The sequence below is a fragment of the Dasypus novemcinctus genome, chromosome 9 (assembly GCF_030445035.2).
Source record: "Dasypus novemcinctus isolate mDasNov1 chromosome 9, mDasNov1.1.hap2, whole genome shotgun sequence".
NCBI classification, from domain to species: Eukaryota; Metazoa; Chordata; class Mammalia; order Cingulata; family Dasypodidae; genus Dasypus; species Dasypus novemcinctus.
Window position 1 is genome coordinate 103890134 of NC_080681.1, and position 22312 is coordinate 103912445.

Genomic DNA, 22312 nt, shown 5'->3' on the forward strand with positions numbered 1-22312 from the left:
ATAGTATATGTTAGTGCATCCTATACCCTCTATTTAAATATGCCATCTAGATGATACTACTTACCACTGACTCCCAGGGTTTCTTTGCTTTTGTTGGATCAGTCCCTATTTCCTGTTATGTTCTTTTCGAATTGTCAAATATTTTAATCCTGTTATTGCCTAATCTTTCTTTAAAGTGAACCTTGTAAATCTCTGCTGTGATCTGCTACTTTTTGTCCTTAATAAGGGCAGTCTTTATTTCCAAGTTCTTAATGTGGTAAGCAAGAACCATCTTTTCATACAGTAGTTATATTTAAAGTTCTGGTAATTAAATTTAGGTGTGGTTTAAGTGAAAGTTTAGCAACTGCTGGTTGTTATGCCGGTGGGTTGGAGAACCAGGGTGCTTTAGCACCAATGCTGTGGAGGATGATGCCTGTAGAGAGGTTGCTGTTGAATTTGAAGTAACAATTGAATAAAATGTCATCACTCTGTTTTATAAACCAGTAGATTATAGCTTCTTTTAATATGATCAGATTTGAATGTTTAGGTGTATATATTTTAGTTGACTTGAATATATAATTGCTATTCATCGTTAGTAAACTTAACATGTTGATTTAATTTTTTAGAATATAAAAGGCTAGTCATTTTTAGTACAAAATGACTGTAAGACAACGTAGGGGGGGAATGTTAAATGGAATGGAAATAGTGACTTTTTTTCCAAATTCAAAAGCATTTTCTTCAGACATTTCTATTTATATATTAGAAATGGGACAAGAACTGTTCCTTGAAAGAAAACTCCTAAAAAGTGTTACTATGAATGTAAGAATATACCCTCTATATAATTGCAACTCTATTGTGACATAAATTGCCCCCAAATTTAGTGGCTTAAAACCACATTGTTGCTTAAGCCTCAATTTCTGTAACTTAGGAACCCAGATATGGAATTGCTGCATCTTGTATTCCAACTTTTCAGCTGGGTCTGCACTCATTTCAAGGCTCAAATAGGGGAAGGGTCTTCTTCCAAGCTCACTCACATGGTTGTAGTCAGGATTCAGTTCTGAATGGATTGTTGACTGAGGGCCTCAGTTCTTACTGAACTGCTGGTTGTAGACCTCCCTTGTTTCCTGTCCATGTGGGCCTCTTTAGGGTAGTGCAGAACATAGCAACTGGTTTCATCAAAGTGAGGAAGTAAGAGAGAGAGTAGATGCAGGTCTGAAGTCATCGTCTTGAAAGTGACATTCCATTACTTCGTTGCAATTCTCATTCTGAGATGTAAGTCACTAGATACAGCCCACAACCAAGGGAAGGGGATTACACAGGCATGTAAATTCCAGGAGGCAGAGATCTTTGGGAGTAATTTCAGATGCTGCTTATAACATCTGAGGGGTGTAGCTGGATATGTTTGGGGAAAGAGAGAAATGGTAGGTTCTGTGTTAATACATAGAACCTTAAGATTGTTTCTGTCTTTGCCCAGGTACCTTGATTCAGAATTTTTATTTCATCCCAATTTGTGAAGCACCCGTGCAACTCATAATTTCCCCCCCCTCCCATTTTTCCTTTCCAAAATCATCATGTTGCCACCCTCTTTCTTGCCTCTTTTTTTCTTTATCTCTTCCAAATTTGTCTTTTCGGTCTCTGCTGATTCATTGATAGTAGTTAATTGATCTTCTTGCTGCTACTTTGCCAAAGCATTTGGAGTTCTAGTACTTTCTGGGTCGCTCCTAGCATCTATTTAGAATTAATATTTATATTGGTTGTTAATAGTGGGAAGAAGAGTTGCATCTTGGTATCTGAGCTAGGGACTTGGATTTTTTGGTGTATGTTCCATTGAGAGTTTCATTTGGGGTTATTTCTTTGAAGTAGAATCTTTTCTAGCACCTTGCTATATATTTTCTTTATTGTTCCCTTTGGGAAATTTGGCCTGGAAACAGCCTTGCTTACATGTTCACCTGCTTCTGCTACCTTTGCATGTTATGACAACCTGGCAAGTTACAGGACCACAAAAGTAAATTTTTTTTTTTTAAGGAGGTACTGGGTCTTGAGCTTGGAACTTTGTACATGCACTTAACCCCTGAACTACACCCACTCCCCCCAAAAGTTTTTTGTAGACGAGCTCAAGAGCTGCTGCTTTCAGTAAGCAATATGACAAATTAGGGACAGACTTTATTTTAATGTAGAGCCTAGTACTTTCAGAATCTGTTCCCTTAGTTTTGAATGAATATTTCCAAGTTTTTGTGAAGAGGGATGAACACTTAAAAAATTAAAAAACAAAAATGAATAATTTTGATCACCTTTGACCCTTTTCCATTATTATATGGAACATAAAATTACCCAACAAATGAGGTGTCCCTTGTGCTGACATTGCTTCTTTTGATACACAGAGAAGTAGTTGATGTGGACTCCTGTTTGCTCACATTCCCTACAAAATACTAGAGAAAATTCAGAATGTTAGTTGAAACAATGGTTACAAACAATGGGGAAGTAAATTCTATTTGTAACCTTCTGAGAAGGCATTTTCATGATAAAAAGAAGATAAACAAATTTAAAAGCAAGAATTCTTGAATTATCTGGGTACATGAGTTTTCATTGTTCCTTCTGTGATTTAACAGCTCTTTTGCCTAAGTGTTATGCCACTGAAGACATGTAATAATCTGCTACCATTTATTGTGAACCTACCATGTGGCAGACATTGTGCTAGACATTGATTAACAGTATCTCTGATTGTCACAACAACCTGAAAAATATTTTCTTCATGAGTGGAATAGAGAATGAGGCTCAGGTCATTTTAGTAATTTGTCGTAGGGTACGCACATCAAGGTTGTCTATCCAGGACTTTCTGCCTTTACTGCTTAATTTTGATTTGGGTTCTTCCTCTCATTTACCCTCCATCCCCTCATGTTAATAGAGCAGTCAGGTCCTTGTTTCCCTTAGGGAATGAACTGAGAGGGCACACTAGGAATTGATTGCATGTAACTACTTATCTTCAAATAAATCTATGTGTCAGTTAAATATCAGACCAAAATGTGTCATGATCTTGTTTGATTAGTAAATAAATAAGGAATTAGGAGGAAAATATGTGGGAAACTGCTTTGCTCTAGATAGTAACAAACGTCCATGGAGTAGAGCTGTAGAGATACTTAAGTATAGATTAAAATTATGCTGAGAAATCCAGAAACTAGGTTTGGAAAACTGAGTTTAATTTTAGTGTGGGCAAAGTTGAGTTATTTGTCCATTATCATTAGGATATGGGTTATAAATTGTAAAGGTAAACCTTTATTGTCAAGGAGGAAAGCAAATGTTTTGTGCTTTCTGGGCTTTTAGTCTGTTCCTCTGAGAAATTCAGCTCTCCACGTCTGCCTTTTTATGCTCAAAAGCAGTGGTTAATTAAGTACTACCTCAAACTTCTGAGTTTCTTGTCTGAATAATAGCAGTTGAAATGAAAACATTCAGAGAGTAAAGCTGGTGAACATTTAGAGAGTAAAGCTAGTGGAATTGAACTTTAGTTACTAGTACTCATCTTGTACAAAACTATACTGTGTTTTGCTTGAAAGGTACTTTGCATTTCTTTGGTTGAAGCCACTTTAAAGTTCTCATATGCTCAGGTACAGGAATGCCTACATTTCTGTGAGGCATGGAATGTTTTGTGAAGTCATTTTAATGGTTTTACCAAGTATTATTAAAATTAATTGTGGTTAGGAGAGTTTATTTCCCTTTCATTAATGGGGGAATAGCTTCTCCACTCTTTCCAAAATCTTGGAACAGGTTAATGTCATGGTTGGTCAGTATTGTCCATCCCCGCACCCCCTGCCCCCTTTCTTTCTGGTGATTACAGTGCTTTAGTTAACGGTCAGACTCCAGCTTGAGTAACTTTGTTTGGTCAGTTTGTATATATGTAGGCAGAGGTGTTTTAATATTTAGTTTTAGGTATGTTCTTTTTCAGTGAGAATCCTTTTAGTAAGGACTTAACTAATAGTTCCAATATTAGTCCCCTTTAAAAATCTTAGCATAGGTTAAAATGAATAATTCTAGATATTTAAGCTGAGCCTTTATTGTGATGGTATGATCTGTGTCCCCCTTGCCTTAGGCCTTTCTAAGACTTTTACCAAATATACAGTAATGCTCAGACTACAAACTGTGCTGTGTAGTCAGAACACTGGTCAAAGACCTTGAGGGCACATGAGCATCTTCAGTACCCTTGTCTAAAAGAAAGTGTTGACTGCTGTACTTTCACCCTTTATGAATTCTTTAAAAGCATCTATTATTTTTAATTTGCAGCAGCTCTTGCCAGGTAAAAAGTTTTGGGAAACAGATGAATCCAGCAAAGATGGACCAAAAGGAATATTCCTGGGTGATCAATGGCGAGACAGTGCCTGGGGAACATCAGGTAATCTAGATCTAGCATCTGTACTGTGATTTATGCTTGTCTTAGAGCTCCTTTCTTCAGCAGTTGGCAAGTCATGAATTTGATATCAGTGACATGAGCATGTCAAGCAATGTCCTATCCTGTAGTATAATTGGCATTAAGGAGCTTGTATGATGTAATTTATTAAAACATAATTAACACAACACCAAACCTTCAATATTTTATTGAAGTGTTAGCCACAAGGGAATGGTCTTATTTGAAATTACCATAATTTCAGCTATAACTTCTTGTTCCAGACTGCTGTCAGCATACTTGGAATTAGAAAATTCACGCCTGCCATTTGAAATTTGGTTCCTTTTCTCCCCTAGCCCATGTATTACGTATGGATGATCTTGAAGTGGTGCAAAATCACATTTTGGGCATGGGCCCCTTGAAGAGGAATGGGGAGAACTAGTAGAGGCAGACATACTGACAGCAGCAAGAAGTGTCAGATGATTGGGAGGGAGGAGACAGAAAACCCAAAAGCCGATATGGCTCTGTGCTATGTTACAGCATAATCTAAGAATGGATCCTGATAATGACAAGGAGTCATCGAAAAAAGATCAAATTAATATTGTTTTTCTTTTTTAAAGCATATAAAATCACATTTTTGTTTCAGTAATATTGCTGATAAAACACATTGAAAATAAATTCTGCTACTTGAAAGGAGTAACATTAACTTATCCAGTTAGATAAACCAGTTATGTGAACTGCAGTATTCCTCTGCTATCTTGGATAAAAGAAGAGTGTTCCATTTCCTTAACTTATATAGAATATCATACTTATGGGAAAATACAATAAGAGGTTTTGGCTCAACTGATAATGGCAGGTTTCCTGATTCCCAGTCATGGGTTTATCCATGAGAAATCACTCGTAATTTGTTTGAGCCTCTAGCTGCACTGTATCATGTTTGTGTATCTTTTTTGTAGATCATTCAGTTTCCCAGCCAATCATGGTGCAGAGAAGACCTGGTCAGAGTTTCCATGTGAACAGTGAGGTCAATTCTGTACTGTCCCCACGATCGGAGAGTGGGGGACTAGGCGTTAGCATGGTGGAATATGTGTTGAGCTCATCCCCGGGCGATTCCTGTCTAAGAAAAGGAGGATTTGTAAGTTGGCTTGAGGAACTTGTTCCTATATCTCTCTCTCGTTTTTTCCCCTAAAACAAAATATGCCTGTTTAGTTTCATTAGATATTCACAGCACTAATTATAGTATATTTCTAAACAGTTTTTATTATAAATAGAGCACATAGGAGATGTAAATTAAACTTTTTAGAAATAGAGAAATAATTTTTTTCCCCCAGGATACATAGATAGTAATGTGAAGAGGTAAGAACTGAGATCTAATCACACTTCATTGGTCTACCAGAAAACACCATTTTTAGCTTAAAACAAAACAAAAGTGGAGGCCAGGTACCAATAGAAAATTCCAGATCTGGGAGCAGTGATTTGCCAAAACCCAAGGAACTTTAAAATGCATCAGATATGTAGGCTCCTTTTTTACCAACGAGGCTAGAATTACAGAATCATCTTTGACTCTCCTTGAACATCTTTGCTTCTCACACCCAACCTGTCAGAAAATTAGAAAATTAGTTTTTTTTTCTGATTCATTGCCATTGACCCTTCTGATGCTAAATTGTAAAGCAGCTTCTCTGTCTATAGCCAGGAGGCTTACAAAGTCTTCCTCAAGCATCTCTGATAGCCTTCTCAAAATGAGTTATTTCTAATATTGACTTTCCATCTAGAAGTCTTTAGATGCATTTCCATTTGAGTCGTCCTTATTTTGTGCTTTGTTAACTGGTTTCATATTCCAAGTCATAGCTAGGAAGGCCATGAGAGGCACCCTGAATTTATCTTCCCAGCTTTTCTCCTGACTCAACTTGTTTTCTATCTTTTCAAAGCCCTTTCTTCTTGAAATGTTTATGGGCTTAAACCACCTGTTGGCAAGCATTTAAGGGACTTTCTTTCCTCCAAATCATATTAATACATTTGCCTCCTTAACTGTCTTTATCTTATATCATTTGCTGCTCAGTATTTTTATTGTTATGCATCTGTTGCTAAGTATCAGAGGTATTGTCCTGTTTTCCCCATACCACGATAAGCTTCTCTAGAGTAACAGTAGTTCATTTTTGTGCCACTTCTTCAAGAAGAAGAATACTTTATTATGTTGTTAGTGGACTTGAAATGAATGATTGTTGACTTAGTTGGTGTGAAGAGAACAGGTGGCATCTAAGGTAACCAGAATCCACATGGAGTTAGCTTTATATTACTAGGTGTGTCACAAGTGGTGCTTTAGTTGGCATTGCCACTTGACGTATGGCTGGAACTTTCAACTTCTCCACTGCAAACCCAGAAAAAAGTGAAGTGAATTGAATTTTTTAAATTCAAGAGGCTACTTTGGATTTCTCCCAGCTCCATGCCTAGAAGTTTGGTGTGATGAGTTTGGCCTGATGAGGATCTTTTATTTTTATAATAATCTTTAGGAAGATCAAGGTATTAAACTAGGGCTATTGTCTTGAAACTTGAGTACTAGCCATTCTAAAGTTGACTTGATTGCTTCTGGGTCTTTTGACCCTGCAGAGATGTAGATAAAATTTAGTGGCTTGTGGATCAGATTGAAAAAGGCTTCTTTTATTTGAATCTTCCAAAGAGCCTTCTTGGGAAGAACTAGATCTACCCTTTGGATGTGAGGAATAGGATCAGGCCAAGTTATTTGCCTATTGTCCCACGGGAAGAATGGAGTTACTACTTCTCTCTTTTTCACTATATCCCCAGCCCACCTCTTTGCTTGTCCCTACACTTTGCTCATTTCATGAGTACAGATTCCTCAGAGGAAGTGCTGCTTTCTAATTGCTGCCTGTTATTCTTAGTTATTTACTATAAGATAAAAATCAATACCATGCATTAATAAGTTGCTGGAGAGGTGATTTGAAACTTGTGTGACCCTGACTGTGAATTTTCTGTCGTAAGTATTGTGATCTGTTTCTAATTCTTGGACATTAACCAGAAGGCATGTCCCTGGGTTACTGTGAAGTTTGCAGGAAGCAGAAAAAGAACTAGGATTAGGAGAAAGGTGAAGCTCTGGGCTTGACTTTTTAAAAACAGTGACTTCATTAGAAAATTATTTGTATGATAAAACCCATATATTATTGGGTTCCATATCTTGTATTTGTTTTTGTACAGGTGATATCCATCCTTAGTTGTGGGAGATTGGTGATTTTTAGCTCTTTTACAGTATTGTGAGCAGAGGAGATTAAGACCTCAAGATAGATGAAGTCAGAAAATTTTGTTCTCTAAAAACTGGCTAATTTACTTAACTTCTGAGATTTGCATAAAGATAAATGAAAATTCTCCATCTATGTGTTCTGGCTTCTTCTCTGAAGGAAGGTTGTGGAAAGTGAACTCTCTATCCTATATTTTCACTTGAGTTGTATATCTATAAGATGATACAGGAAGGCTGATCAGTGACTTCAAGCCACCATGTCCAATCCTCTGTTAGATGTAGACCTTTGGATCAGTGAACTGCTTTATCAGCTTTATGGTTGAATCCTGCTGATCTTATACCTCTCTTTTTGCTTTACTCTGCCTGTTGGTTAGGATGGCAACTGACCAAAGCTCTGATCATGGAAGGCTGAATCACTTATGGTTGTCATAGTATGCATCTTCTTGAAGGTGAGGCCCTTCTCCCCCTTTTAAATCTAGTTTAATTTGTCAGTCAAAGGATTGATGTCAGAGGCCAAAGAAGCATGAATATCTGTTGCTTGTAGATAATTGTTCCTCAGAGTGGTACTTTTGTTTATAGGTCAGAGCACTCATGTTGTTAGATTTGTTTGGCGGCACCAATACTGCCTCCAGGAATCCATGGAATAGTCCTATTTTAATCCCTTGAGAGCTGAAAACACCATCTGTGAAGGCACACTAGATATAGACCTAAAGTAAATACTAAGGATTCTAAGGATTCATTCTCAGATACAACAGATAATCCAGGCTCTTACTAATTTTTCATTTAAAGGTAGTTCAGAACTGAAGTAATATGTGCATAATATAATGGTTTTTCCCTTTTCAGTAAGGTTGTTTTCTGATTATAACTTGAATGTAGGTACTTAATTCTTTGTCTTACTTTCTTGGTCTTAGTTTAGTAGTTTTGGAATCTGTGATGAGAATACTTTCAAGCTGATATGAAGAATCCAAAAATAGTATTGTATTAGCACCCCCTGTAAATTTTTGGTAGTATCCCACATAGGAATCAGAAATTTCAAGATAGCAGTTTGTAGCACTTTTCAGAATAATAGGAAAACTCTGAATACCAGTCAAGTCATAGTCAAGATTTCTATCTTGATATTTTCTTTTTGTTTCCTTTATTTTATTTATTCCTGGAATAAAACAGGTATTTTTCAGCAAGTATGAATCAGACTGGTTACAAAATTGGATGTAACTACTGTATTTTTGAGGCCATGGTGTGAAATTGCCCATTTTAAGGACCTTTCTGGAATACCAGCTGATGTTCTTCACATAGTTTAAGGCCTAGCCATTTAGAAAAGTGGATATAATTTCTACCTTGGTGGTTTATGCTGTTGAGGAAAATCATAAGACCACCCTAACCTTGTAGAAGAAAGAATTTTAGAAAAAATACCTTGGGAAGGTCTTTTTACTTTCTGTAGAAACTGGCTGTTGTCTGACCTGGAGGACGCATACATACTCATAGCAATTCATTTGGATCACAATGCTTGATGACTTGCTTGTTTAGTCTTCACTGCATTTGTTTTAGGTAACTAATGCTACTTTACTTTAATTAACTTTGTAAAATGTAATGCAGATAAAAGTCAGGGCTTTGAGTCTCAACTGGACCTAAATTTCCTCATCTGCAAAATGCAGATAATTAAAACTGAACAATAGTTTAATTTGTGTGGGTATGTAATATATATGAAAAATGCTTTTTAAGCCATATAAAATGTTCAAAGTCAGTGGACCAATAGTTTTAGCATCACTTGAGAGCTTTTGGAAATGTGGAAAATCTCAGACTCTTCCCCAGACCAACTGAATTGAAATCTTCCTTTTGACAAGTCTCCCAGGTGATTTGTATACACATTAAAGTTTGATAAACACTCATATAAAATAAAATTTTCTTGGACGATGAATTTACCAAGAGACTGTGGATCAGATTCAAAGACTTTTGCTGCATTGTGGAGTCCTTTTAGATTTGGGCTTCCCTTGAACAAGAAGTTTGCATGCTCTGCTTGCAATGTTGAGCTTCTAGACAGTGACTAGATAAAAACTTAAATATATACTTTTAAAGAATTATTCTTTTTAACTTCATCTCTGTAATAACAAGCACCATTCTAAATGTTTACGACATGTTTTCTTTTACCTCCTGGATCTGGTAGTCAGCACATCAGAGGGGAACACTCTTCTCACTTTTCTGCACATCAGGAACTGGGTGATGATTATAGTCCATGGTGTAGTCAGTGCTCCATAGTTTTAAAATTGTACATTTCCACATTTTTGTGCATTTTCAAGGTAGAATGCATCTTTCAAATGATATAATACCATAGTTTAATTGGTAATATTTCCTTTGTAGTAGCACATGTAATAATGGTGTGTCTTAAAATTGTTGGTCTCAGATTTGATGAAATACAGTTGTTGGTGGCTTGATTTTGTATACATAGCAGAAAATTGAATGGGGCAAAAGCTCTAATGGCTAGAGCCCAGATAGTTTCTTTCTAGGGTGAAAAACATAAAATGACTAGCAATCTTATAGCCTAGAGGGTATTGGGATAAGGGTAGATATTTCTGTGAAAAAGGAAATGGAAGAAATTTGAAAATCAAAATAATTTTAAAAACTTGTTATTTAGAAAATTAAGAATTGTAGTTTCATGAAATGCTTTATTTAATCCTTGGAATAATCCTTTGACGTAGATGCTGTTGCCCCTACTAATTTATAGATGAGTAAAATGAGGCTTAGGAAAATGGTGGGGCCTGGATTCAAACTCTGGTCTAATTTCAATTCTTAATTATATTGATTTCTTCTGTGCTTGCTATACTGGCTTATTTATGAGGTGAATTCCTCATGAAAGGATCATAATTAATGTTTCAAATTTTAAAAAGTAGTTCACATGGCTAATAAGTCACACTCATTTTTTAATAATTGAAATTTTTTAGTACTAGGGGAGCAGCTTTGAAGCTGCTGAACTTTAAGGGAATTTGATATTTCAGATTTTTTTTCTGATAATTTATAATAGAATTGAGCAGGAGAAACCAATATTTTATTAGCTTATGTTATTATTTCTGTACTTAGTGTGTTGAGCAGATACAGAGTATAATTCTTTTTAGAATAAAGGGAGGACAATTCCTAATCTCACTAAGTGTAAATTCTGCCAGGTGGAGCTCTGTGGTGAGATTATTGCAGTAAGAGGAGGAATTAAATTCTGATTCTTCTGGTTTCACTCAGAATTAATAGATTTGCTCAGAAATAGTCGTCCTTTTATGTAAGTCTTTTGAGAAAGCTGAGCCATCAGTGCATGGTATATGAACTCTACAATTTATGGTTCTTCTGCCTATGTCTGCTTTTCTCTTACTTCTTAGATATCTAGTGGTAGAGGACATTCTCTATAACCTTTGGGGAGTTTCTTGGCCCCATTCTTGAGAAAATTTAATTGGACTTGGTCACCTGCCTTTTGAGCACTCACTGAAGCTTGTATCTGAGAATTCAGCTATGGTTTAACGTTCATTTTAGGAATCCCGCAACAAAAGATGCTCTTACTCCGTCTAATTTTTTCCCCCATCATTTAGCTAATACTACTTTTTTTTTTCCCTTCTATTTTTTTAGAATGTTCCATTAAAAAATATGAGGTCCACATACACCCCCCACCCCCCAATAATACTTTTTGAGTATTATTATGTGCTAGGTAATATGTGACAAAGCAAAACGTGAATCCTACCTTTATGATGCTTATGTTTGACTTAATTATAACAGTTTTCAATTTTGGGTTCTTAGAGAATTGCGGGTCCTTATTAAAGGAAAAGTGTTTTTTTTTTTTTTCAAATGACATTTGTAGGAGCCTCTATAGACCTATTAAATCAGAATCTCTGCAGATAGGCCCAGATTTAGAAAACTTCCTAACATTCTTAAGTTCAACCCCAACTGCAGAACCACTGCACTGTGAAAATAACAGTGTTCTTACAAGGCCAGATTGGTTTACATTTATATATGATAGTTATCTCATTTAATTGGGGCACTTAAGGTTTTTAATGTGATACTATAGACAGTGTTACATAAAAAAATACCATCTAATTGCACAACTTTTCCTACTTTACAAAACCTTTGCACATGAATTATTTCATTGATACTCATGTATACTCTTTTTAAAAAATACCAAATTTTCCCTGGCTTATAGAGAAAACTAAGATTCAGAGATTAAATGACCTGTCCAAAGTCCTATATTGAGTACATGTTAGTTAGCAACTGAACTATAGATCATAGGTTCTGTGCCTCCTGGATCAGTATTTTCTTAAATACCATATAGGTATTAATTCCTTATATAAGTATATATGTTTTTAAGCTTTTATTTTAGTAACATATATACATTTCCTTTTTTAATCACATTCAGATATATAATTCAGTAGTGTTAATTATATTCACAAGTTGTGCTACCATTGCCACCATCCATCACCAAAAACTCTATCCATCATGCCAAACAGAAATTCTTTACCAATTAAGTGTTAACTCCCCATTCCCTATCCCCTTCCTGGTCCCTGGTAAACATATATTCTAGTTTCTAACTATGTGAGTTTTCTTATTCTAATTATTTCATATCAGTCAAGTCATACAATATTTGTCCTTTTGTGTCTTGCTTATTGCACACAACATTTCTTCGAGGTTCATCCTTATTGTTGCATATATCAGAACTTTGCTCCTTTTCATGGCTGCATAATATTCCATCATATGTGTATACCACATTTTGCTTCACCATTCATCTGTCAGTGGATACTTGGGTTGCTTCCATCTTCTGGCAGCTGTGAATAATGCTACTATGAACACTGGTATGCAAATATCTGTTTGAGTCCCTGCTTTCAGTTCTTTTGGTTATATACCTAGAAGTGGAATTGCCAGGTCTATGGTAATTCTATACTTATAAATTCTTTATCTTAAATATTAAAAATGAAAAAAAAATATCCCATAAAATTTACCAGCATGATTATATCCCTATTCTTCTCTAGGGTATTCATATCTGTAAGAGGCCATTTTTTAGGATCCTGAACACTATACTGTCTCTTAACAGACTTTTGACAGGATGGCTTCCCGGTAGTGCTGCTCTGGTATCGTTCAAAAGTCATAGTTCATGTCAGCCATTTATATTCAGAGCCATTTTTTATTGACTGGATTTTTCTTTTAAATAACTTTTTTTTTCAGAATCTTTTGAAATTTATTTTTATATATCAATGTTGCAGATTACTCTGTTAACACAAAATAATAATTACAATAACAAAGAATCCCTTTTAGTCAGCAGTTATACTCCCCTCTTACTATTTTTGTTTGGTTTTATTTTGTTTTTTTCTCCCCTGAATTGGCTCTGTTGTCTGTTTGCTCTTTTTTTTTTTTTGCTTGATGTCTGCTCTTGGTCTGCTTATTTTTCTTCAGGAGGCATCTGGACCCGAACCTGGTACTTCCCATGTAGGAGGTGGGTGCTCAACTGCTTGAGCCTCAGCCACTTCCCTTCTCCTCTCACTTTTGTTTATTCCTTGATCCTCAGGGATTTGGGATGATGTCCATTCTGCTGCTGGTTGAGAAGGGATGTAGATATTATGGGCAGTAGATAGAATTGTTTTGCTTGCAGTTGAAGATGCTCTTTGCTTCTGGGATGAGGCTGGCCCACCATCATCATTTTGTTAGTTGTCTAGGGCAAGCTCAAAGAACTGGAGAGTAAGAGTTGGCTGTGTATCTGCTGGATTTCAGGACTCAGCTGCTTTGCTCACTTTCTGAAGGCATGACTCTTCATCCCAGAAGCCCTCACCCACTGTACTCTCTACCCCCTAGTGCAACTGGGCAAACCTGCAGCCTTTCCTTCTCATAGACTGGCCTCTATCTGCCATGGTGGAAACTGGGTTTTTCACCCAGTCAAGAAGGCAGGAAGAGAAAAGGAATGAAGAGCTGAAGGAGCATCAGGTGATCCCTCAAGGTAAAACCCAGTTCAGAACAAAGCAGACTGGGGATAGGGAAGATATGGAGAAAGAGGCTCAGCAAATCTAATTTTTTTTCCATTTCTCTTTCTTTCCTGATTCTTGTATGAGATTCTCCCTCTTTTTCAATTTAAAAATGCTTTTTATCCCCTTAATTGGTCTTTTTGCTGGCAAGTAAAATATATTTTCTTCAAAAAAAAAAATGTTTCCAGTTTTTAAATAACCTTTTAATCGAAATATGAGCTATATACCAAAAAGTCACTAGTCATAAATGTGCATATCTTCATGAATTTCTGCAAAATGAATACACACACGTAACTACCATCTAGATCAAGTAATGGGAGGCTTCCCTTGGGTTCTAGGGGCCCTCCAGTAGATGGTACCTGCTATTCTGAGGCATTAATAGCTTACTAAGTGAACAATGAGGTAGCAATAGTTGGTATGGATGACCGTACAGCATTGGATCTTAGCCCATTCCAGGGAAGTATTTGAAAATTTAGCCATTGCTTTTAGCAATGGCAACGCTTTTAGCAATTTGGCAGTATAATTGGGGATGTAACTGTCAGTGGCTAGGTTTTCAGGCCAGAGCAGTAGGCTCATAGATGGACCGGGCAGGTTTTCAGCCAGCCCTTGCTGTGCGTCACTGAGGAGCGGTAATGCACAATAATGAGTGGTGAATCTCCCCTGCCACCAGTTTTCTTGCTTGTTGTGAAATTTCATATTGCTTCTCTGTCCCATTTCTTTTCTATTAGTACCTGTAGACCTTTGAAGTCCCTGTGAAAAATTGGAGCTGATTGATTCCTCTTGAAGCCAGTGATTTTATTTGTAGACTTGTGGGCAGGATTACCTAGGCATGGTGGTGGAATGATTGCTGAAATACTCTTGATATTGACATTAATGGTATCTGATTCAGGTAGAGTTGTTTGTCACCTAGACCATATACCTACCTTCTGGACTCTTCTTCTGATAATAAAGATAATGGGAGGATCCTTCTTATTTTAACTTTTCAGTTTGCAGAAGTTTTTGGAGGGGAGGGATGGTGGTGGTGGTAGTTACATTTATTTCTGCTGGACACTGTATTCAGTGTAGGGATATGAAAATATACAGCTTCCATCAGTTTTGTCTTTTCAGTGTGGAGGAAACTCTAAATATTTATTTAAAAAAATATTTTTGTTAAAGACTTATTTTTTAAATTTCTCTCCCCTTCCCTGCCCCCCCCCCCAGTTGTTTGCTCTCTGTGTCCATTTGCTGTGTGTTCTTCTGTGTTCGCTTGTATTCTTGTCAGCGGCACCCAGAATCTGTGTCTCGTTTTGTTGCATCATCTTGCTGCATCAGCTCTCCATGTGTGCAGCACCATTCCTGGACAGGCAGCACTTTCTTCACGCTGGGCGGCTCTCCTTATGGCGGGCACTCCTTGCGCAGGGACACCCCTGCGTGGCATGGCACTCCTTGCACACATCATCACTGCACGTGGGCCAGCTCATCACATAGGTCAGGAGACCCTGGGTTTGAACCTTGTACCTCCCATGTCGTAGGTGGATGCTCTATCCATTGGGCCAAATCCACTTCCCTCTAGGTATTTTAAAGATCTTTTTTGTCTTTAGAACCTTGTCGTATTCCCATCTCTGCTTTGAGATCTCATATGATGCTTAATTATCTGTCATTGACTCCTTTTAAACCAATAACAGCCTCATACTTTAAAGATTCTCCTCTGAAAATCAACATCTCAATGGCTGCCAAAGCTGTGATTTACCATCTTGATGCCATATGAAACAGTTATGTGTCCTTTTTAAGTTCCTTCTCTTATATGTTCCTTTTTTCATGTTAGCCATGAAATCTTTCTTTTCCTCATTTGAACAAAGAATGCCTTTGAAAGTAAAATATTTTCTTTCAACTAGTAGTTGAAAATTCTAAGAATGTCAAGGTCTATGAGTCACCCTTTCTGGGCCACTGATTCTCTAAGATCTACACTGAGAATGTCTTTTGGTTTAGTATGTTCAGGTCTGCCCTGACTGTTTACAACTGAGTATCTGCAGCTCTGGTCTCCAGTATTGATTCCCTGAAATTTGGTTGTGGTGGCTGGAAATCCCATGTAATAATGCTCACCTTCTAATGATTGGATCCTGCCTTTTATCAGAAGCTCTAATTTGGTCCGTGTTTATTTGTTTCTTCCTTACATCAGGAATCAGTGGTGGCCACAAGCAAAGTTACTTCCTTCTAGTTTTACAAAAGCAAGGGTTGTTTACTTCGATAAGGTTCTGCAAAAGTCTCTGTATCATGTCAAATCACCATATCAACTCTTTTTTTCCTTCTGGAAATCAGGCACATCCAGGGCTTAATTTATGATATTGGTAAAAGGAGACAGGCTTAATTTCCTTACATGATAGAACAAACACTTGTCTGGCACATCATCAATTCTTTTAGTCCCAATATTTCAAGCTTGGTAGTTTGGAACAATTCAGAAATAAATTTGTTGCATCTATGTACCACATATGTCTTGAGAATAATTTGGCATGGGATAGGCAGGTAGTGGAAGATAGGAGTCAAATAGAAATAGTTCTTAGGGTACTCTTGGTGAATGAAATTTACAGTTGGAGTTGCAGTGCTACAAATTGGCAGGGCAAATACCCCAAGGTAAAATATAAAATAATTTAGTTGGAATGGTCTTAGACCACACTTAGCTCAATATTTGAAAGTAAGAGAGGAGTTTACATAGGACAATGGAAAAGCAGAAATGTCTTTCCCTCTGCAATTAGCTGTCAGACCTGGGGCTTATTAGGGGTCTTGCTGTTATATGGAGTTAGAGTGGAAAGTAGAGAAAGGGACTAAGGTACAATGAGGCTGGGCTTTGGGTAGAAAGGAAAAAAAAATGGGGTTGTGGAATATTAGGCATGTCCTATAGTTGGTAACTTAAATGTACGTTTGTCTCCTCCATTTGGTAAGACTTTCTGAGTGTTCCTGCCTCTCTGTTGTTTGTTAACTAGATTGTAATGTCTGAAAGGGCAGGGACCCTATTGTGTTCTATTAACATGCCATTAGCATCTAGTATAGTCTGGGGTCCTTAGTGGTTGCCCACTATTATTAGTTAATGATGACTAGTGAGCTGAAGCTATTTTTTAAACAGGGCCCAAGGGATGCAGACAGTGATGAAAACGACAAAGGTGAAAAGAAGAACAAGGGTACGTTTGATGGAGATAAGCTAGGAGATTTGAAGGAGGAGGGTGATGTGATGGACAAGACCAATGGTTTACCAGTGCAGAATGGGATTGATGCAGACGTCAAAGATTTTAGGTTTGTATGTTTTACACTTCTGATTTTTGAATGGGGTCTATGGGTTTTTGTTTTCATTTAGTTATATTTTTAGTTTTCTTTCCTACCCACCTCCATCCCACCCATGTTTCTTTTTTAAGAACTGGGTCTTTTTAGGTCATGCCACAAAGATTGTAAATTAAGTTGTAAGGTGGAATTTTCTAAGAGCTGCCAATGCCTGATGCTTTACCAAAACAGATTTTTTAGTTGTATAGAGCAGTAGAATTTGCAGAATGATTCTAAAAGATCATTTCAGTGATTCTTAAATATCAGAATCATCTGGAGGTGGATGCCTTGGGATTTTTGCCATGTTCTTTCTAAATTGCTATATTACAGAGCCATAGTTACTAATGAAAGTGTTTCTTATCCCTCTGACCTGGTAGAGTAGAGGAGAAAAAAAGGTTCGGAACTTGGGTCAAATATCATTTTCCTCATTTTAAAGTATCAGAGTTGCAGCCTGAATGACTTAGTCTTAATCACAACCCCTCTATCCCAACTCTGGTCACCATTGGTTTACAGATTTTACTCCATAATTTAATATACATAGTATTAAAATTTATATTTGTCCTCCACATTTGACAAATATTCCTTTATATAGGCAACCTTTAGTTATGGTATGTGATTTAAAACAAAAAATCTATAAAAATCCTTGTCAGTGATGTACTGGCAGAGAATATAATTTTGACGTTAGTCTAAAGCTAATGTGTATAAATACACATACTTACAAATATAGATCTTAGCTTAATATTTACCAAAGCCAAAATTGAAATGTATCTTGGGTCGTTATTTGCAAAATAACTCCCAACTGTTTAGTTATCCTTAATCTAATTTTCATATTTTGTAAGTGTAAAGAATTGCAGTTTTTGCACCCATGGGCTTTGGATGCCTTACAGGTGGCTCTCCATTTGAATATCAGCCTGTAGCAGTGTTTTATGGTATTTGACTGGAAGCAGGTGAGGGCAGAGATGTGCATTTAAGGAACACAATACCTTTAAGTTAAAGCAGCCTTAGGGCTTCTTTTAGGGATGAAGAATGTTAGATATAGTCACAGGCTATACTCTCCTGACTAGAATATAATATTATTCTATATTAGTCTGATTTGGGTTTATACAATCCTGCAATTTTTTTTCATACGGTGATCATATATTCTGGGTTACCCAGGACAGTCCTTGTTTATATGTCCACCATAATTACTAATAATGCCCTTTTTTGCTCTTAGGACTATCCTGGTTTAGATGATAAATTAAAACTCCATGTTCTTTTACATTTTAAAGTTATTTTCTTAACAGGAGAATATCCTGGATAATGGATTTATTATTTATTATTTTTTGTTTTTTAAATTCATTTATGGGATTTTCTTTTTTTAACCTTTTTATTGAAGATTATTATTCATATATGATTATATATAAACAATAAGTGTATAGTAAAAGTTGTGAACTTAGAAAATAAATATGCATATCATCGTACAGGGCTCCCATATATCACCCCACCTCCAATACCGTGCATTGTTGTGAAACAATTGTTGCAAACTATGAGAGAGCAAAGTCAAAATGTTACTACATCTGGGGTATTTTCCCCCTCAATATCTTAGGTTTGGGGTATTTTCCCCCTCAACCTACCTGTATTACAGGGGTTCTTGACCTTTTTTGTTCTACGGACCCCTTAGCCACTCAGGTGAAAACCACAGACTCCTTCTCAGAATGTAGCAGCGGATTGTTTTATCACACTCACCATCGGCATGTCTTTAAATTAAATTTATTCAAAATTAATTCAAGCTCATGGACCCCCTGAAATCTTAACCCCTGGTTAAGAACCCCTGCTGTATTAGTTATTATATGCCTGTTATTGTTAATGAGAGAACAGTCTCATATTTGGTTTGTTACCCACAGTCCATCTTCCACTACAGGATTCATTGTGTTACACAGTCCGATGTTTTGTACAGTCTGTTCCAAGTGTATACTCAGTGGCTGTCATAGTCATTAGAGAGTTGTGTGTCATCACCTCAGTCAGTTTTAGAACATTTTCATTACTCAAAAACGAAAAACCCCGCATGCCTTTTAAACCCCTATTATTGTCCCTTAGAATTGATAAAATATCTTCTTGGCATTACTGCAGAAACATTAAAATATTAGTGCTAACTATTATTCATAAGTTACATTAGTTGTAATTTTCTTGTATATACTATAAGAACAACATTCTTATATTTATACACTTAACCACAGTCTTTGTCACCACCAAAAACACTGTTATACATACCCTAGATTATTTTCCAGCTTCCTTTCAGTTGTAATATTATATCCAAAGGCTACCCCATTCAGCCATAATCACATTTGTAAATCAACTGTGTTAGGTATACTCACTGTAATGTATTACCATGAACTCTATTCATTTCCACATATTTACAGTAAACCTTATTAAAAATTTTACATACATTAAGCTTCAGCTCCCATTCTCAACCTACATTCTATTTCCTAGTAACCTATACTCTAGAGTTTACCTATTTTGTTAGATTTTGAAATTAACTGCTTTGTTTGATTTCTTAGAAAGGGAGACAATTTTAGCATTGACCAGTAGTACTCAGATAAAATGCAAAATATTTTTTTTATCAGAATCTCATTATCAGATGTGGAATTTTCCCTTAGGAATCTAGGTTTTATGTTGGCTTTATTTAGTAATATATGGGGCATATTTTGTTACCTGCATTTTGGGATTTTTTCCAAGTTTTTTCCCCCAATGTAAAGGGATTATAAATTAATAGCAGTTAATATAAATTTAAGTGTGGTGTGGTGGGAAAGCAAGCAGTAGAAGTGTGATTTTAAAATTATATACCACCATCATAAATATCATAAGGAATTTCTAGTTATTTTGTAAATACTTTTAAATACTATTGATAATGAGCTATATCAAGAAGGTTGTCCTTAACTTAGGTTGCTGTAGTGTCCCTCCCCACTCAAAATAAGGTTTAATGCCCTTTACTTTCTCTGTTTAGCCGTACCCCTGGTAATTGCCAGAACTCTGCTAATGAAGTGGATCTTCTGGGTTCAAACCAGAATGGTTCTGAGGGCTTAGCCCAGCTGACCAGCACCAATGGTGCCAAGCCTGTGGAGGATTTCTCCAACATGGAGTCCCAGAGTGTCCCCTTGGACCCCATGGAACATGTGGGCATGGAGCCTCTTCAGTTTGATTATTCAGGCACGCAGGTACCTGTGGACTCAGCAACAGCAACTGTGGGACTTTTTGACTACAATTCTCAACAACAGGTACTGTGTGTGTCTCTGTCACCCTCACTGCTCTCCCTCCAGCCGTAATATTATTCTTGTAACTAAGAACCGGGGGTGGGGAAGTTGGCATTATTTTAGGCTATCAATCCCGAGCCCTCGTTACCCAGTCGTGATATGGGTTTAAAAGGCCTTTATGTCTTTCGCCTCAAGCTGGTTCCCATGCTGAAGTTCATGGCAAAAGACCTCTCTGCTCCACATGTACTTTCTTTGGCTTTTCTCTCTCCCTAGGGCCTAGGGAGTGAGTGAAATGATGTTTCCTCTTGTATGTAACACAACACACTTTGGATGATAAATTAATTCCTCTGAAAGTTAATGTGATTGTTATGCTGTTGGTCTGGTTTTAAAGTAGTAAACTCTGTTATGTACACTGTCAGGAGTGCAGTGTTAGGTGCCCTATTAATTATATCTTTTTATTAAACAAGTTACTGCAGATAACAAACATCTCTTTCAAGAAAGGTGGGATGTGATGGGGGGAAAGCACATGTATATCACTTAATAGCAAATCTACAGTGAAATTACTTGACTTCTTCCTTTATTCATAAGTCCCTGGAAAGTTTTGAGTATGTACCTTCTGGTTTTGACGGAATGGTACAGTGAACTCTGGAGTTTGCTGATTGCTGTTCATTTATTTTTTATTTTATTTTTTTAAACTTATTTTGTTTTATTTATTTTATTTTATTTTCATTTATTTTTTAAAGGAAAATCAACTGTCTTAACTGTAAAAAAAAGGAGCAGGTAGTTTCCAGAATTTGTTAAGTACTACAGATTCTGCCTTGTGTTTGGAAACAATTTAATGGACCATAAATTTCTGATACTTGATTTGGACTGGAACAGAAATACAAATTTCTAGGTTTGAAAAGTTAAAACCTCACTTGGAAGTTTAGAAATTCTGTATCAGTAGGGAAAATTAGCTTATGGTCTTTGGAGGTCAGTTGTACCATGTAGGACATTTTTAGTTATTGTCTTAAATAGCTTCTATTAAATGAATTTTAATTGATAGACAACTGGATAATGAAGTTAACCATATAAACTTTATAAAAAGAAACCCTTTTAGGGAGATGGTGAGCATAGAGCATACTCTATGCTCATAACAGGTCAATATATGATATATCAGAGAGAAACTAAAGGTGTACACTATTCTGAACAGCTAGGATACTAATTTCTCTTTCTAAATTAAGGTGGCTGAGTATAGGCTTTTCCTAATCCGGATCCTCTAGCTTAGTTACATGGGGTTTAATTGAATTCTTTCTTTTACTTGTCTCTCTCTCTCTCTTTTTTAAAAGGAGGTCCTGGGGATTGAATCCAGGACCTTGGACATGGGAAGGAGGCACTCAACCACTGAGCTGCATCTACTCTGCAATGAGAGTTGTTGTTTTTTTTTCATTTGATTGTTTTGTTTTTATTTTTAGGAAGTACTGGGGATTGAACCCAGAACCTCGTACATGGGAAGCAGGTGCTTAACTACTTGAGCTATATCCACTCCTCTCACTTGTCTCTTTTGCCTTAGTGCTCTGGCTTTTTTGGCTTTAGCTTCCATTTACAATGTAACCTGCTCCCCTTATTATTTAAGAAGAGTTGGTGTTTAGGTCTCTAAACCCCATATAAACAAAAATCTCATTCTCTTTCATTGAACTTTTAAAATCAGAGCTGGGGTTCTCTTTGACTTTTTTGATATCTGGTTTCAAAATAAGTCTAGCATTCTTTTGGGAGGCCTGATAATTTATTAGGGTTTGAACAGAAATGTACTTTTGCATACCCAGTTTATCAAAGACATCACCCACTCACATACATAAAAAACTGGCAGTGCCTTCACATTGTATCCCATTTCACAGTTTTTAAAAATGTTTATTAAGCTATTGTTGGTTTCTCTTTTCCCATATATGCCTAGGTTGAGACAACAAAGGGCAGTGTCACACAGATATACCACTATAATATATGAAAGTGAAGGTGAGTGTAGGTCCTATACACTTCTCTGGTCCATGTGCAAAGAAGTGGTCCAAACCATTGATTTGGTCCAGTTCTCTCTATTTGTCTTTATATTTGGTCAGAAGTAGATTGACTTGAAGTTTATGGAATATTGTTGCCATCTCCCTGTGTGAAAGGGCTTGGACCAGATGTGGAGTTAGGAGCAGGTGAGGAATAGGTGATGAACTTAGGTCTCTCA

The 22312-nt window shown here is 36.6% G+C and overlaps 1 protein-coding gene across 33 annotated transcripts in view; it reads left to right on the forward strand.

The window, feature by feature from the left end:
* PUM1 (pumilio RNA binding family member 1) overlaps positions 1–22312 on the forward strand; it is a 148029-nt gene that overhangs the window by 61387 nt on the left and 64330 nt on the right. For 8 of the 33 annotated variants that reach the window (XM_004465723.5, XM_023590927.3, XM_004465720.5 and 5 more), the window contains exons 4-7: positions 4255–4363; positions 5311–5489; positions 16683–16849; positions 19857–20127. The exons of 2 other annotated variants lie outside the window; for them this stretch is intronic. In XM_004465723.5, the coding sequence (XP_004465780.1) occupies positions 4255–4363; positions 5311–5489; positions 16683–16849; positions 19857–20127 (726 nt within the window). The remainder of the gene's footprint in view (positions 1–4254; positions 4364–5310; positions 5490–16682; positions 16850–19856; positions 20128–22312) is intronic. 23 more of the 33 variants (XM_012527997.4, XM_058304003.2, XM_058304004.2 and 20 more) reach the window with 4 other exon arrangements.